The sequence below is a fragment of the Myotis brandtii genome, unplaced genomic scaffold, assembly GCF_000412655.1.
Source record: "Myotis brandtii unplaced genomic scaffold, ASM41265v1 scaffold58, whole genome shotgun sequence".
Lineage (NCBI taxonomy): Eukaryota > Metazoa > Chordata > Mammalia > Chiroptera > Vespertilionidae > Myotis > Myotis brandtii.
The window spans coordinates 1,839,012-1,855,290 of record NW_005370176.1 but is presented as its reverse complement, the minus strand read 5'-3'; the positions used below and the strand labels follow the sequence as shown (position 1 = coordinate 1,855,290).

Below are 16,279 nucleotides of genomic sequence, written 5' to 3'. Positions count from 1 at the left end.
CCTTTGTTCTCCCTGCGTGATCTACAATAATAATCTGCTTCGTGTTGATATTTACTGCTGTGTTGCTGACAATTACCTGAAAGAGAAGTTGGGGTGCTTCACTGGGCTGGAAAAAGCTTAGCTAAATCAGAAAGCAGGTCTAATTAAGCAAGTTTATATCTATAAAAGGCTAAGTTGACTCGCATATGCGCGATACATATAAAGCTCTCGCTGGCGCCAATCGCACGCCTGTGTTTCCATCTGTCATTGTTGATCGTGAATGTGGTTGACACTTCCATTATAGAGAAATGACGAACAGCAATATTAAAATATTTCTCTTAATTAATTTCCTTTCAATGTGCACGAATTTATGCACCAGGCCACTACTTTAACTATAATTTTATTCTCTGTAACATTGTAACATGACAAGGACTAAATAAGGACTCAATAACATTCAAGAACTTAATGGATTGATTATAGGTTAACCACATTATTTTTTAATTTTTATGATATCAAGAGGTACTGGCATTTGTTGGACTCTATATAGATTAAATCATAAAAAGAAAAACATATAAGATGAAAATGTGGATCTGTACCTTACTATTTGTTTTGACTTTAAACAAAATAATGATTTGAGATTATTTAATGTTGGCACAGTATATAGATCAGCACATAAGGCTTACCATCTTCCCCGACCACTGAATAGTTCAATGGAAAACAGAAAGAAATGGCAAATTATTCACATGAAACCATAATATAGATGCAATAACCTATATATATATATTTTTTTTACAATGTTAAAATAAATCATGTACATTTCACAATCCAAACAATTATGCCAGAAAAACAATTTTAAGCACATTTTTGAAAGTAAATTATCTGCAAAAAAACCCAAAAACAAAACAAAATACAATGATGATAATGGGCAGATATTTTATATATGCAACTAAAACTAAAAAGTAAATGGTAATCATTCTATCAGTAATCATGTATTTTCTTCTTTAAAGAATTTTTACATAAGTGAATTTCACTTATTTAGCTCTTCATTCTCAAAATACTACTATTTGAAAAGTTGAATATAAAAGATTTAACAGCCATTTAAAAAAAATCTTATATAAGGGATTTAAAAATGGAATGCTCTTTCCAATGTATTAAACAAAACACCATTTCCTGAATTTTTATAGTTTAAAATACCATAGGGTAGTTTTAGGTGAGGATAATATTCCTACTTTAGTTTTAAGGTACTTTTTAAAATATACAGACACATTAAAAACACAGTATTACCAAACTAATAAATGAATCACTTAGATTCAAGTTCCCCATACGTATTTCCTAATAGACACAAGTATATGGGCTGAATTTTGCTTTGAAGATATAGCTTCTATTTTTCAGTTTTTATTCTGAAATCTACATGCTTGAAAGCAACACTGAAAATATAACTTGAATTTTTAGAAAATTGGTTAAAATTTAGTCTTTCTGAAAATATGAAATGACATAGCCAGAGTATTATCATATAGTTCTATATACTACACATGTATATAAAATGCACATTCTGTGGGTTGGCAGAGTTCTGCAACTGGCATTGCATCTACCTAGCATCCCAACTAAACATGTGAGATGCATGGACATGTGCAGGTACACAGTATGTTCACGCAAGCGCACACACACACACACACACACACACCCTGTGACCAAAACACACACACACACACACACACACACACACCCTGTGACCAAGAATACACAGGAGAGCTTTACAAAGTTAATATTCATTGCATTTGGTTAGCAGCCTCTAAAATTTTTGTCATTCCCAGTTTTCTAAATCATAATATTTTAAAGCAGTTAGGGGAATGTCGGGTAGAATTTCACATAAAATTATGAATTTTAATAAATAGCTGACAAAAATATCTACCCCTTATCTCTGATGAATTTGTCATATATAAATGGTTATAATGATAAGAAAAGATGACATAAGCTATTCATTACCTTTCCAAATTAAGCTTAACATTCTTTAGACTGTCAGTAGTTTCAGGCAATAAAACCACAACATCTTTGTAACAAAATTCCTGATGAGATTTAATGGTTTAAATTTTTAAAAGATATTAAAAGAAGATGCTCTTCTTTAAATGTTATTAGAACAAAATTATATACAAGACAAGAAGCAAACTCCCTATGGTATTGGATTTATCTTTTATAATTTTCATCAGCTAAATTTCTAAGTGATGCAAATTATTTTTTCAGTTTCTATATTAATGTTTTAGAAAACATATTAAGATAATTATATACTGAAATATCAGATGTTTCAATGTTTAGCTAATCAAATTCTGGGGATACAAAAAAACTCAAGTTTTTTGTAAAAATATTAGAAATATATAAAGTAATTCATGTTCAATACAGAAACACCTCACTCTTATATGTAATTATTATATACTTATAATTAGAAAATTTCACATACCCACTATATCTTAATAAATATACAAGGGAGCTATAAAAAGAAATCAGGCTATTAATATTATTAGATGTATTTCATTTAAAGACAAAGAAATTCTGAGAACTGTACTCTGGATAGATAAAAAGCTTACAAAAATTACTTTAGAAGTTTATAAGATCCTAAATAACTTAGACAGAAAACATGGACTTGCTATTGCTAGATCAATCTACCCCCCCAACCCCCCAAAAAAGAGTACCCAGTAAGCTCAAATGAAGTAGATATAGAGAAAAAATTATTCGTTTCTAAATTAAGTAGTTAACTTTAGCACACCAAATATCCATTAATGGTTAGATTTTGAAAGAAATTATAGACCCTCAGAAAAGGTCTACGTATGGTCAAATTAAAAAACACTGATCCAATATAACATTTCTCATATCCTTAAATATACTAGAAACTGTGCATACTAGGTTTTCTTTAAGAAAAATAAATTATACATTTTTAGAAAGTCAAAATGTGGGTATTTAGGAAAAATGATGTAACAAATATACCTTGACACAAGTTTCTAATTTGAATTGGTACAATTTATCAGTTTTAAGAAAACTTAAATCATTTCACAATATATGTAGATCAAACCACCATGTTGTACATCTTAAACTTATACAGTGATGTACATCAATTATTTCTCAAAACTTGAAAAAATGATGACTAAAAAATATTCTGTTTTTATATAAACTGGGGATTAAATTTACTTGGCTGGCTACTTTAGTGGAAATGTAAAAAGTGCCTAGAAGTGATTTAGTATAAAGAGTAGGAGTTCTCTTCCATAGAACACATAGGAAAATTGTTGAGTGTATCCTAAGAGTTGTCATCGCAAGGAGAAATCATTTTTTCTTTCTTTTTATTGTGTTTACATGTGATGATAAATGTTAATTAAACCTATTGTGGTTATCATTTCACAATATATGTTAGTCAAACCATCATGCTGCATACCCTAAATTTATACACTGATGTATGTCAATTATTTCTCAACAAAACTGGGAAGCCTGGCTGGTGTTCCTCAGTGGTTTGAGCACTGAACTATGAACCAGGAGACGGTTACATACCCCATCAGGGCACATGCCCAGGTTGTGGGCTCGATCCCCAGTAGGGGTCCTACAGGAGGAAGCCAATCAATGATTCTTTGTCATCATTGATGTTTCTATCTCTCCCTCTCCCTTCCTGAAATAAATAAATAAATAATATAATATATTTTTAAAAACCTGGGGGGAAAAACCTTAAGACTTACTTTGTAAGTTTAACAAACTTGCATGTAAATCTATGTAAAAACACAAAACGTGGCTTCTTAAAGTTTATCTTTTTTTATTTTTCTATTTTGAGAAATGGAAGGAAAACATCTCTATGGATTACTTTTGAAATATATGTAACCAATCAAAAAGAAAGCAATTTCTCAACAGCAAGGCTGAATTGAACTTTCCTTCCTCCTGTCTCCTGTAATCCCCTAATAGATTTGTCTGTCATATTTTCTATCTTGTATACCGCTTCTTTCTTTGCCATGATAAATAATTAAAAAGTGGGAGGATTTTGGCTTTCTGGAACTAGGCCCTCCAAAAAAACAATATACTTATATTTAAAATTAAAGCAATATGTGGACATAAGATGGTGACCAAGCAGATACTTTAAAGTTCTATAGTAATAAAATTTAACCATAAATTTTTCCAATAAGAATGAATATGTCACATATTTAAGCTTCTCTCTCTAGGGCTCACAGTACTAAGTGCCTAAACTTTTTTTTATAGAAGTACAGTTACTTCATATTCCATGACTATACTGTGTAGTGTACTATAATTGGGCTTGGTAGACTCAATGTGTAGGATACATAAACAGTTACACAAAAATATGGCTACTAAATAGTAATTTCTCATGACTTATGTAACAATATTTAATGTATTCTCAATCATCATAGAAAAGATAGGAATTAATTCTACCCTCAAATTCAGGCAATATTTAATGTAGTCTCAATTATCATAGAGAAGAAAAATAGGAATTAGTTCTACCCTCAAATTCAGGCAACAGAAATCCCAAATACGATTTCCATTGCTTATTGCATATTGCCTATAGGTATAATGCACACTCATTCACAGGGACTTTTCAAAATGTCATTAATTACCTATAATATCATCCACATACAGAATTAGGTAAGGTAGATGTAAAAAACTTGGTTTCATTATAGGAAAAAGGGAAGTCCAAAAAGGAACATAAAACACTAAGACATTTCTGCTGCATTACTGACATTACTGTTTTGTGGGGAATGTAGATAATAATGCGATCATGCCCTAAATTATTATGTTCTACACTGGCAAAAACGGAAATGAACTAAAGCAATTTGAAGATAGAAAGGACTGCAAAAAGTAAGAAAAAAGAGACAGGCTAAGCAGGGACGGAAAGAGAAGAAAAGAAAGAAATGAGAGAAAAGGCAGGTGGAAAGGAAGAGGGGAATAGGGAGGGGAGAGAGAGAGCACTAGCAAGAGGGAACCCAACTACAGTATATTACTGTTAATAAATGATTAGACTTCATATGACACAGACTCTATGGGTTATCACACCTTTGGTTTTCATATCTGTAAACAAATCTCATAAATGTATATAAATTATGAGCTATGACTATTATAAATATAGCCTTAAAATCAAACATAAACAAGAAAAAGTAGTCTAACAAAATGGAATAACACTAATTTATTTATCAGCAGTATAACGGTTGTTGCTAAGAAACAGTTCAATATTTGCTTTTTACTATTCTAAATTTTCTCATTTGCAGAGCATCTTGTTATAAGTAAATGCCAAAGGCTGCCCAACTTTTAAAAAGAAAAAATTCTGGGGGGAAAAAAAAACCTTACTTTTTTTTAGTTTAACAAATTTATGTAAACATTACTCAATAATATCTACTATTTTTATAGGTTTTATAATTTACAAACTATCTTCTAATATATTATCTTAATTTTATCTACAATCTTGATATTTAACATGTTTATCTTTAACTTTTTAAACTATTATAAATTGTATTTTATGTTTCAAAAAGTAGGGCAATTAAAATTGAACTTGATTTTTTGTCAACAAAATAATGCTTTATAAATTGGCAGAAGTCATCATTAGTGACAAATTATTACATGAGTAACTCCAGTGACAAATTACTGAAAGTCTTAAAAATGTCAATACATTACAAGACAATGGTGGACATATGATTTCACATAAACAAAAAATAGCTAATATGACTGTACCCAGCACCCTCTTTATAATACCATTCTTTTATGGTTGAGCATTTCAAATGTTATAAAGAGGAGTTATTTTTAACTTGAGGGCAGCTATACTTAATTCTGTGGTGTTTTTAAACTACATATTTATAGGAGAGAGAGCCTTATAATGAGGGTGGAGAGTATTAAAAGCCACACTACACACACAATAGGCCATCATGCATTTTAACCCATTATTAAACTTACCCCTCTTTTGAGACTTCTGAAAGAAGGAATTCTGGGCTTCCCTGTTTTTATTTCATTCATACAATAATGCACGGGCTCAATGGAGAATGTGAGAAACTGGGACCCATTAGGAGTACTGGATGTGAATAAACTAGTAGGGGTTAAGGGTGGGGACTGTGGCTAATATGGAAATAAAGAAAGGAATCAATAAGCCAAATGTGCATAGTTTTTTTCTAAATGAAAATTCTATTTTTGGCAACATACTTTTCACAAAATATATCTCAAATAAAGCTTTCTATAAAAATATTATAAGAAAGTTAACATAGTTTTGCCAGAACTATCATTTTAAAAAGTAAAATTTACTTTTAAAAATGTACCATTTCATTTTATCATTTTCTTACAAACTGACAGATTAGAAATATAGAGTACGCAAATTGTAATGTTAGAGCAATGTGACCTAGATTTTTAAAACTGTCTTCTGATTTCTAGAATATTAGCACTACCTTTACTTAACCTGTAGCTGTCAGCAATAAAGGCAGCAGCGACAGTAAAAGTTATCTATAATAGGTAATGTCTATTAAAAAATATATTAAAATGTTAAAACTGTAACTATTATCACAAATAGGCAAAAAAATTTCATTACATTTGTGGCTTTCTTTTCAGACTATTTCTATTTCATCCTTATTTTTCTTTTAATTTCAGTATTCCTTATTTATCTAAGCTCTCTTAGCTACTCTGATCTGACAAAGTCACTCTTAACTTCTTGACTGGATAATATTATTAAAAGCATGAATAAAGCTTTAGCTAACTATAATTGTGATTTTAAATATACACATATATTATAATTTTATCTACATTCATGTCAAAATCAGAAAAATGTATTAAAATAATGATGTATGCTTTAATAAATACAGACATAGATTAAAAGTACATTATCTATTTTCCTGATATAATACTATTATCATCACTAAATTGTTAAGAAAGACTAAGCTCTCCTCTATTCCATTTGCTCACCTGCTGAGCTAGATTTATCTATCTAAAATAAACAACATATCAAAAGACAGGTTCCAACAAGAAGAGTGAGATTTTCTTAGTAAATTATAGATTTTTTTAAACTTCAAATAACCACAAACGTTGAGCCCTTCCCATTAAATATTCACATGGATGATAAAAAAAAACATTATTAGAAGTCCTAATTTGGTATTTATTATTACTGTGGTCAATCATTCATTTCAATTGAAAACTGCAATTTTAGTGTTTATATAATTAGATCATAATGTTTCCTTAAAAATTTTGATTGAAACTATACACAAATGAAATTTCAAAAGCATATAATTAAGAGACATTTAACAAATTATTTTATTCATTATTAAGTGGTGGTCAAATGTTAAATCTAAAAATAATTTTTACTATGAAAGAATAAAACTATGTTTCTAATAAGTGAAAAATAATTGAATCATTCAACATATTTATTTTCTATTAATATTAAACCATTATCCATTTGATACCTACATTCATTTAAATGACACACTAAAACAAAATTATTAGCATAAAGAAACTATGACTTTTACCTTTGGCTTCTTTCCAAAGAGCCACAACTTGCCCTTGGCCTTTCCTACTGTGGTTTTGGCATCCACCTTCCCACTTTCCTGTTTGGATGCACTGATAGTCCCATCAGAAATGGTTCTATAAATATGCTGACTGTAATCTTCAAATGGAAAGTCTCCTGGAGGTTCAAATCCAGACTTGAAGGAGTCTACTACCATTTGAGAGTCCTATACACAAGAAACATGTTTTAAAAACCATTCCATTTGTTCATAATACCACATTAGCTTTCAAAACTTGAATTCATTAAAGAAAAAAGAAAAAATTTAAAGAAATAATTCTACAGTAAGCATCTAAGGGTTAAAGTAAATAATTTCTTCCTGTGACTTTGCAATAAACCCTATTTTAATCCCAACAGAAAACAATGCTAATTTACAAACAAATTACCACTTTCTTAATTTGTAATATTCATGAATGTTTTCATTCCATAGCTTTACCCTACTGAAATTCATCTGAGGACTAGTTAGCTGGTAAGAAAGGTCTAACTGAAAGGAAGGAATATAGAAAAGGTTATTCCCAAGTAGAAATTACAAGAAGTTTCAAAGAAAGAAGGCCTTTTGCTTTGAGATGTCTATGAAGAAGTTGACCTTTGGAAGAGATAAAAGGGCATCTAATCATAAAAGAAAGTAAGAGACAAGTAGAAAAGCTTTCATTCATCCAATGGGGAAAGGATAAATAAAATATATTAAATACATACTCAGGAATGTTAACAGAGCAACGGAAAAAGATCTCACAAACAGTACTGAGTGCAAAAAGCAACTTTGAAAATAAAGTTCAGTACCATTTAACTAAAATTTTAAAACTTGCATAAGTAATATATTGTAATGTTGGACATACATACTCTATCCAAATATTCTAATGACATCTTAAACTCATTTTTTCAAACAGAATACTTTAATCCTATAAACTCCTACCCACCCTAACCACCTCTTCTTTTATTCCCTACTAGAGGCCCAGTGCACGAATTCATGCACAGATGGGGGGGTCCAGCCAGCCTGCTCCGATCGAGGCTGATCAGGCCAGGCTGGCAGGGGAGAGGGGCTGTGGCTGGGGAGAGGGGCCACAAGTGGTTGGCAGGCCAGCCCCACCCCCGATCAGGGTTGTGGGGGTAGATGGGGGGCATGGCTGGCCAGGGGGAGGAGCCACGGGCAGTTGGGCAGCCCCACCCCCTGGTCAAACTCTTGGACCAACTCCTAGTTGAGGTACAATTTGCATATTAGCCTTTTATTATATGGGATTTCTGTTAATAGTACATTTTGCCTGTCATGTAGTCAAAAGTCATCCTTAAGTGATACCTTAATTTTGTCACTAATGCCACCCCCACCAATCATTTGCTAAAGGGTAAGAAGAGTGATAGAGGAGGGACCTCGCTATATTTGTAACTTGGATTCAGCCATGCCAATATACAAATGTACCTCTGAATTCCCAATTTAAAAACCCCAAAATCTTCTATTCTTTTAAAAATTATAGTCAGAATTCTAATTGTTCCAGGAAGGATTCTCTCTAATACAATACAAGTTGCTGTGAAGACTAAAATACTATGTGATACGTATCTTCAGTTTCTGCCAATTATCCTTTTGGTCATTCAATCAACATTTACTGAGAAATTACCAGGTACAATACTCTGCTAGACTTTAATAAAAAAATAATGTGATTAGATATATTTCCTCAAGGGGAACAGGACTATGCTGTTCCTTCTACTCATAATGCCCTACTTCCTCTTTTTCATGGGCCTTTGCAATAAAGGCCATTCCATACACTACCCACACTTCAAATCCAGTTCAAGTGCCAACTCTTGTGTTAAAAGCAACTCTTACAACTCTAGATCTCGGTGAGCATCTCCTACTCTAACCTGTAACTAAACCAGTGGTCGGCAAACCGCGACTCGCAAACCACATGCGGCTCTTTGGCCCCTTGAGTGTGGCTCTTCCACAAAATACCACGTGGGGGTGCGCACGTACAGTGCGAAGTTGACTTAAAATTTTAAGTAAAATTTATTAAGTTAATTTTAGGGAACGTTATGGAGTGAAAGAAGATGTAGTGTCGAGGATTGAGAAAGGTATGTTGAGATGGTTTGGACATATAGAGAGGATGAACGAAAGGAGATAGACGAAACAAGTATACAAGACGAGTGTGGATGGGAGAGTTGGAAGGGGTCGACCTCAGCGAACGTACCTCAATCAGATTGAGGACGTTTTTAGCAAAGGCCAGTTTAGGAGTACTCTAATTAAGTTAATAACAATGTACCTACCTATATAGTTTAAGTTAAAAAAAGTTGGCTCTCAAAAGAAATTTCAATCGTTGTCCTGTTGATATTTGGCTCTGTTGACTAATGAGTTTGCCGACCACTGAACTAAAATAATAGTTTAATATAGTATTATAACATAGTCACAGCTTGATTACACTCTTGCAGTATAACTGAAAAATAAGTGGGGGCAGGAGAGGGAAGGGTTAGAACTCTCTTTGAAACAATTTGAATTTTAGTATTTATAATGGTCCTTGGAGTCCAAACGAGTCCAATCTATTGCCAGACTTTCTTCTACAGAATATAATTTAGAATCAACTACTACCAATTTCTTCACCCCTTTTCCAATTCATTTTACTAACTTAAACCACACACCTAAACCAAATACATAATTCAAATATAATTATATAGCACTTACTCTTCTTTCATCAACTGATTTTGCTGCAAGAACCATTCCTTCCAAACATTTTGAAATGATAGGAATAACTTTGCGTTCTGAGTCTGCAAATCCTCTGTAACACTCACTGAGTTTAATAGTCCTTCGTTCATCCATTTCCTGTAGTTGCTAATAATCAGAAATAAAAAAAGGAAAACATCTTTTTCTTCATTCTGAGGCAACCCACCCTCCTCAAAAAAAAAAAATCTGAAGTTCTACCTTAATAGTTATACTGTTTTTAATGCATTTTAACAAGTGCTATCGACTTTTAATACTTAAAACTTGAGGCCTATTAAATAGCAAAAGAAATAAAAACCAGGTAACACTGGTTTTCAAACCATCTAAAGCAGTGGTTGCCAACCTTTTGGACCTCATGGACCACCAGTGGTCCACAGACCACTGGTTGGTGACTGCTGGTCTAAAGATATCCCTACAGCCTACCCACCTTTCTCATACTTGATTCATACTGCCTCCACCTTTCTTTCCTTTAGATCAGCGGTTCTCAACCTGTGGGTCGCAACCCCTTTGGGGGGCAAACGACCCTTTCACAGGGGTCGCCTAAGACCATCGGAAAACACATATATAATTACATACTGTTTTTGTGATTAATCACTATGCTTTAATTATGTTCAAATTGTAACAATGAAATTGGGGGTCACCACAACATGAGGAACTGTATTAAAGGGTCGCGGCATTAGGAAGATTGAGAACCACTGCTTTAGATGCTGTTAATACTGCAGGAAAAGTTTTATTTGAAGACAGAATTTTGATCCTTCTTTTTTCCTTTTTAAGCAATTAGCCTATGACATACAGAAGTCTGAGACTTCTAACCCTTAGGTTAGTTCAGAATACTTTGGTAAGATCTGGCTAGACCAAGGATTTACAGTTGACTGCATACCAATAGGTACGCAGATCTATCACAGTCTACAGCTCAGAGTATTGTCACTCTGAGGGTTGGGGGCACAAGAGGGAAAACAGACAGCCACAGGTACATATAAGGGATTCTCACAATTCAAAAATTCATTGGCACATGCCACTAAGAATTATGCTGGTACATATGAAGCCAAACAATTTAAGAGACATTTTTTTGGCACTTCCTATTTGCCAATATTGACCTTTCTTTCTCCTAGGAAACAGCTACACTGATCAAATCCCAAAACTCCAATAGCCTTCATATAACTTTTCCTCTTTAATTATGTGCTAAAGCCTGGGAATTTATTTTGAGACTTGCAATTTCACACACAAAAAAAAACTGTTCCCGCTGTCACAAAATGGCTAGACCGCTCCATAGCAAGGTCTAAACAAAAGGACCACATCCCAAAATACAAATAGTAGGTGGTCTCCACATTAAGGTCTCCTAAGAATATAAAGGCTTGGCTAATAAGCCTAGAAAAGCACCACAGATTGAGGAGTGGCAGGACAGATACCCGAGATTAAATGACCGGAATCTGATACCCACTCTAGTCCACCTCCTCTCTCTATGCTTCACTTGTACCTCTAACTTGCCTTACAAACAAAAAAAGTACATTTGAGCTGACATTCTTCCCACATACGCTCTGCTCTCCTAGATCCAACTTCTTTCAACACTTTCACTAAATTCCTTTTCTCTAATTTCTCCTCTTTCTAGAATAGATAGTAACAATTTAAGCTTCATGGAAATTCTGTGGTCTTTACCTGAGGCTGTTTGGCAACTGCCATTATCAAGTGATGATGGATGGGATTTGTAGGCAAGCTCATGCCTAAATTACATTTATGATCTGGCAGGTAGGAAGACAAGCAGGCAAAAATCAGGCTAGCAAACACATTTTATAAGATTTATTTCTGACACCTGGACTAATGCCAATGATTCTGATAGAGTGTCACAAAGCTACATCCCAATTCTAGGTGAGCAGATTACAATATACAATTCCAATGAATTCCCCTATGTCATAATGCTTAATAATATAGCATTCAAATTTATTTAGAAAGTGCCATTGTTTTAGTGGACTGTTTATTGCACTAATAATAAATCTATAGGAAAACTTATCATTTCAAAGTTAGGATATATTTAGTTTTCAAAACCATAATAATAATTTCTTACTACCAATCTCGATGACTGATGAATCTAGAAAAACTCTGATTGATGCCTGAAATTCAAATTTTACATTTAAAGAGTAACTATTCCAATGCTAAAACTAGATTAATTTCATATATTTAAAGTTTACCTTGTAAATCTGAGGAATCACTACATAAAAATGTTTGTGTTGTTCTCCATTAAAGTTTTGTAACTGTGCAGCGTATTCATTTTTATTTTCATCAGCCATATGCGTCCGCAGATTCAACTGCTGTTTGGCCTAGAAGCAAATTGGTCCAAATCATTATCAACAAGAACAAAATCAATGCCACCTTGTGACAATGCCAATGATTCTGGTACAGTGTCAAAAGCCACATCCCAATTCTAGGTGAGCACATTACAATATACAATTCCAATGAACTAAAGAGCTAACACAGTTTTGTAAAAGTTATACTAGAACTAGATTTTCTCTACTGATATCATTTAAAATTTAAGATGTTTGCAGATCTTATAGCCAGAACAGTCTCCCTAAGACAATATTCCCTTTCTCCTAGAGCAGTGGTTCTCAACCTTCCTGCCCTTTAAATACAGTTCCTCATGTTGTGACCCAACCATAAAATTATTTTCGTTGCTACTTCATAAGTGTAATGTTGCTACTGTTATGAATCGTAATGTAAATATCTGATATGCAGGATGATCTTAGGCGACCCCTGTGAAAGGGTCGTTCGACCACCAAAGGGGTCGCAACTCACAGGTTGAGAACCGCTGTCTAGTGCAAGAGTACTCCCCCTTGCAATAATCCAATCAAAGTTTCCCCTTACCGAACTGAGATTGTTAAAAATTTTTAAATAAATATTTGAAAACATTATGGCTTGAAACAGTAAGCTTTTAATCAGAGGAGAAAAGCAGCATCAGGAATATTTTAAAACAGTTAAAAAGTTAGTAGTAAAACATTTCTTTAAATGTGATACACTTACAACCAACTCAGAACCACAATAAAACCAAAATGATAAGAAGATGATTTTGGATAAAGTAAATGTCAACAATGATTTTGATCTCTATACATAACTGCAGGCACTTTAAGAAATGCTTATTTAGAAAATGGTTCTGTTCATTTTAAGCTCTTGTAGAAATGTTTTTCCAATGGGTCATTTTAGTATCATTTACAGTGGTGAGAATGTTAGACTACAAACTTAACACAAATCATTAATTTCAGATATATTAGAAGGGAATCTAAACAAATTTCTCAACTGTTGTAAATAGATTAAAAACAAAACAAAATAAGAATTGAATAAAATTTTTCAGTGTTCCAAAGACTAAATCATATTATATGACAGTGTTTTGAAAATTATAAAGCACATTGTAAATACATTTCATTATTCTAATTCCAGTCTCTACAAACGTAGACCCTGACCTCTAACAATAGGTCCACAAGTTAGTTCTTCTCAACTCAGAAACATACTGACCTATGCGGAAATATGTGGTAGCCAAGATCTCCGATAAGCCCACTTAAAAAGCCCATTTAATCCACAGTGGACTTAAAACTTACAATAAATAACTACTATGGAAACTAAACACCATGGTCCAAAGTACTTCTAGAGAAAAATATATTTGAAGTTCCAACCTGGGACCCTAAGTACACACATTTATTCATTCCTTTCTATTTTTCCCCTTCCCCAAATGACTCCCTATTCATAATGGTTGTCAGGGGAAACTCCTTTTGCTCCAAAAGTCACTGGTTGTGATCCCTAAAGCTGGGGGCAAAGGTTGCAGCGGAGTATTTAGGAATACAAGGCTAGAAGCTAAAATAATTGAAGCCTCCCCTGGTATATTCTGGACTTCACATTTATTGCCTCTCCTTTCTTTTTTTATTATTGCATTTATTTTTTATTTTAATTGTGGTAAAATATATATATAACAAAATTTACCATCTTGCCCTAACCCAGTGGTCGGCAAACTGCGGCTCAGCAAACCGCGGCTCGAGAGCCACATGGCTCTTTGGTCCCTTGGGTGTGGCTCTTCCACAAAATACCGGCTCTTCCACAAAATACCGACTTCTGCGCATGGGCCACGAAGTTTCAATCACACTGTACGTGCGTTCCCGCACGTGGTATTTTGTGGAAGAGCCACACTCAAGGGGCCAAAGAGCCGCATGTGGCTCGCGAGCCGCGGTTTGCCGACAACGGCCCTAACCGGTTTGGCTCAGTGGATAGAGTGTCGGCCTATGGACTGAAGGGTCCCAGGTTCGATTCCGGTCAAGGACATGTACCTTGGTTGTGGGCACATCCCCAGTAGGGGGTGTGCAGGAGGCAGCTGATTGATGTTTCTAATTCTCTATCCCCCTCTCCCTTCCTCTCTGTAAAAAATCAATAAAATATATTTAAAAAAATTTACCATCTTAATTATTTTTAAATGTACAGTTCAGAAGTTTATATATGTTCACATTGTTGTGCAACTAGCTTCCTTTTCTTTAGAAAGATCAGTAATTAAGCTGCCCCCTCTTCGTCATTTCTTTTTTTAAGCTTTTATCAGTAGTTGCTAAAAACTATGTACCTTTCCCTCCCTGTTCACTTACAACAGAACTGCTCTACTCTCTAGTTCCTAAAGCAAATCCTCAAAGTTTTCCTAATTCTCTAAAAATTAAAGGAGTTGCAAACAAATGAGCAATAAAAAGGAAGCTGTAAACATTAAAATTCTACAAGTTAGGCCAAACTAACTACTAGACATGTTATATCTAGATTTCAAGATGTTTGACCAGTCTTTGAAGATATCTCTGTAGACAAATGAAGAAAAAAAAATAAGTTAAATGAAAGTGCAGCTAAAGAGTTTCCTTAATTTATCTAGTATACAAACTGTGCCTTGTACATAAACTATGTATTCAACTAGAGGCCCAGTGCACGAAATTTGTGCACTTGGGGGAGGGGTCCCTCAGCCCGGCCTGCACCCTCGGGAGCCCTTGGGGGATGTCCAACTGACAGCTTGGGCACACTCCCTGGGGAGCAGGCCTAAGCCATCAGTTGGACATCCTTAGTGCTGCTGTGGAGGCAGGAGAGGCTCCCGCCACCACTGCTGCGCTCACCAATTGTGAGCTCAGCTCAGGGCTTCTGGCTAAGCGACGCTCCCCATGTGCAAGTGCACTGACCAAGAGGGGATAGCTCCAGCGTTGAGCATCTGCCTCCTGGTGGTCAGTGCGCATCATAGCGACTGGTCGTTCCACTGTTTGGTCGATTTGCATATTAGCCTTTTATTATACAGGCAGTCCTTGGGTTACATTGGACTCGACGTACATCGCCATCTCCCATTTACAGTATTTATAAAAAAAAAGAAGTTCCGTCATTTTGACGTATGTACATATGTGTTTTATGTTTTTAATTATTTATTTACCACAAGTAAAGGTCAGGAACTGTTATCTTTCATTTAAATCTTTTTTACTGTTTCACTTCATTATTGCTGTGTGTGTGCTCCATGTGAGTGATGTAGGTGCTTATGTAGGTAGGTTCCGACTTATGGCGAAAATCGCGTTACGTCGCGCTGTAGGAACGGATCTCAGACGTAACCCAAGGACCTACTGTATAGGATAATCAGTATTTGATAATAAGTCAAGGAGTTCTTAAGAAGTCAGTGTCAACCAGCAAGGAGTCTCCCATGTAAACAGTGTTGTTTAAGCTGCACATTTGGCATGCTTTGTGTTTTTATTTGGAGTTTATTTTTCATTGCAGATTTGGCAATGTACAGTAAATTTTATAAATTTGCATCAAGTTTATGAATAAAGAATCATTTAATAAATAAATAATAAATAAATAAATAATGTTGTTTAAACTGTTGTGGTCCACATTTTTATCAAGTAATGATAACACATTATGTGTATGATGATGCTAAGAAGGAAAGTAAAATAGATCAAAATCAGGATCCAAAAATCTTAACAGCAAACAAATCTAATAATTGATTCAGATGTACATATGAATTTAAAATACCAACAGTACAGAGAGATACACATTCTCATACCACACCATATATGAAAAGGCATGGGGATTTCATTGAACCATAAACTCAATGG

The 16,279-nt window shown here is 34.0% G+C and overlaps 1 protein-coding gene across 3 annotated transcripts in view; it reads right to left on the bottom strand.

The window, feature by feature from the left end:
• The window catches only part of FNBP1L (formin binding protein 1-like), a 64,699-nt gene that overhangs the window by 15,548 nt on the left and 32,872 nt on the right, over positions 1-16,279 (bottom strand). For 2 of the 3 annotated variants that reach the window (XM_005878986.2, XM_014550040.1), the window contains exons 7-9: positions 12,374-12,502; positions 10,152-10,298; positions 7,455-7,658 (exon numbers count right to left, since the gene is read on the bottom strand). In XM_005878986.2, coding sequence (XP_005879048.1) covers positions 7,455-7,658; positions 10,152-10,298; positions 12,374-12,502 — 480 coding nt within the window. Of the gene's footprint in view, positions 1-662; positions 678-5,904; positions 6,064-7,454; positions 7,659-10,151; positions 10,299-12,373; positions 12,503-16,279 lie in introns of all 3 variants that reach the window. The other variant, XM_005878985.2, reaches the window with a different exon arrangement.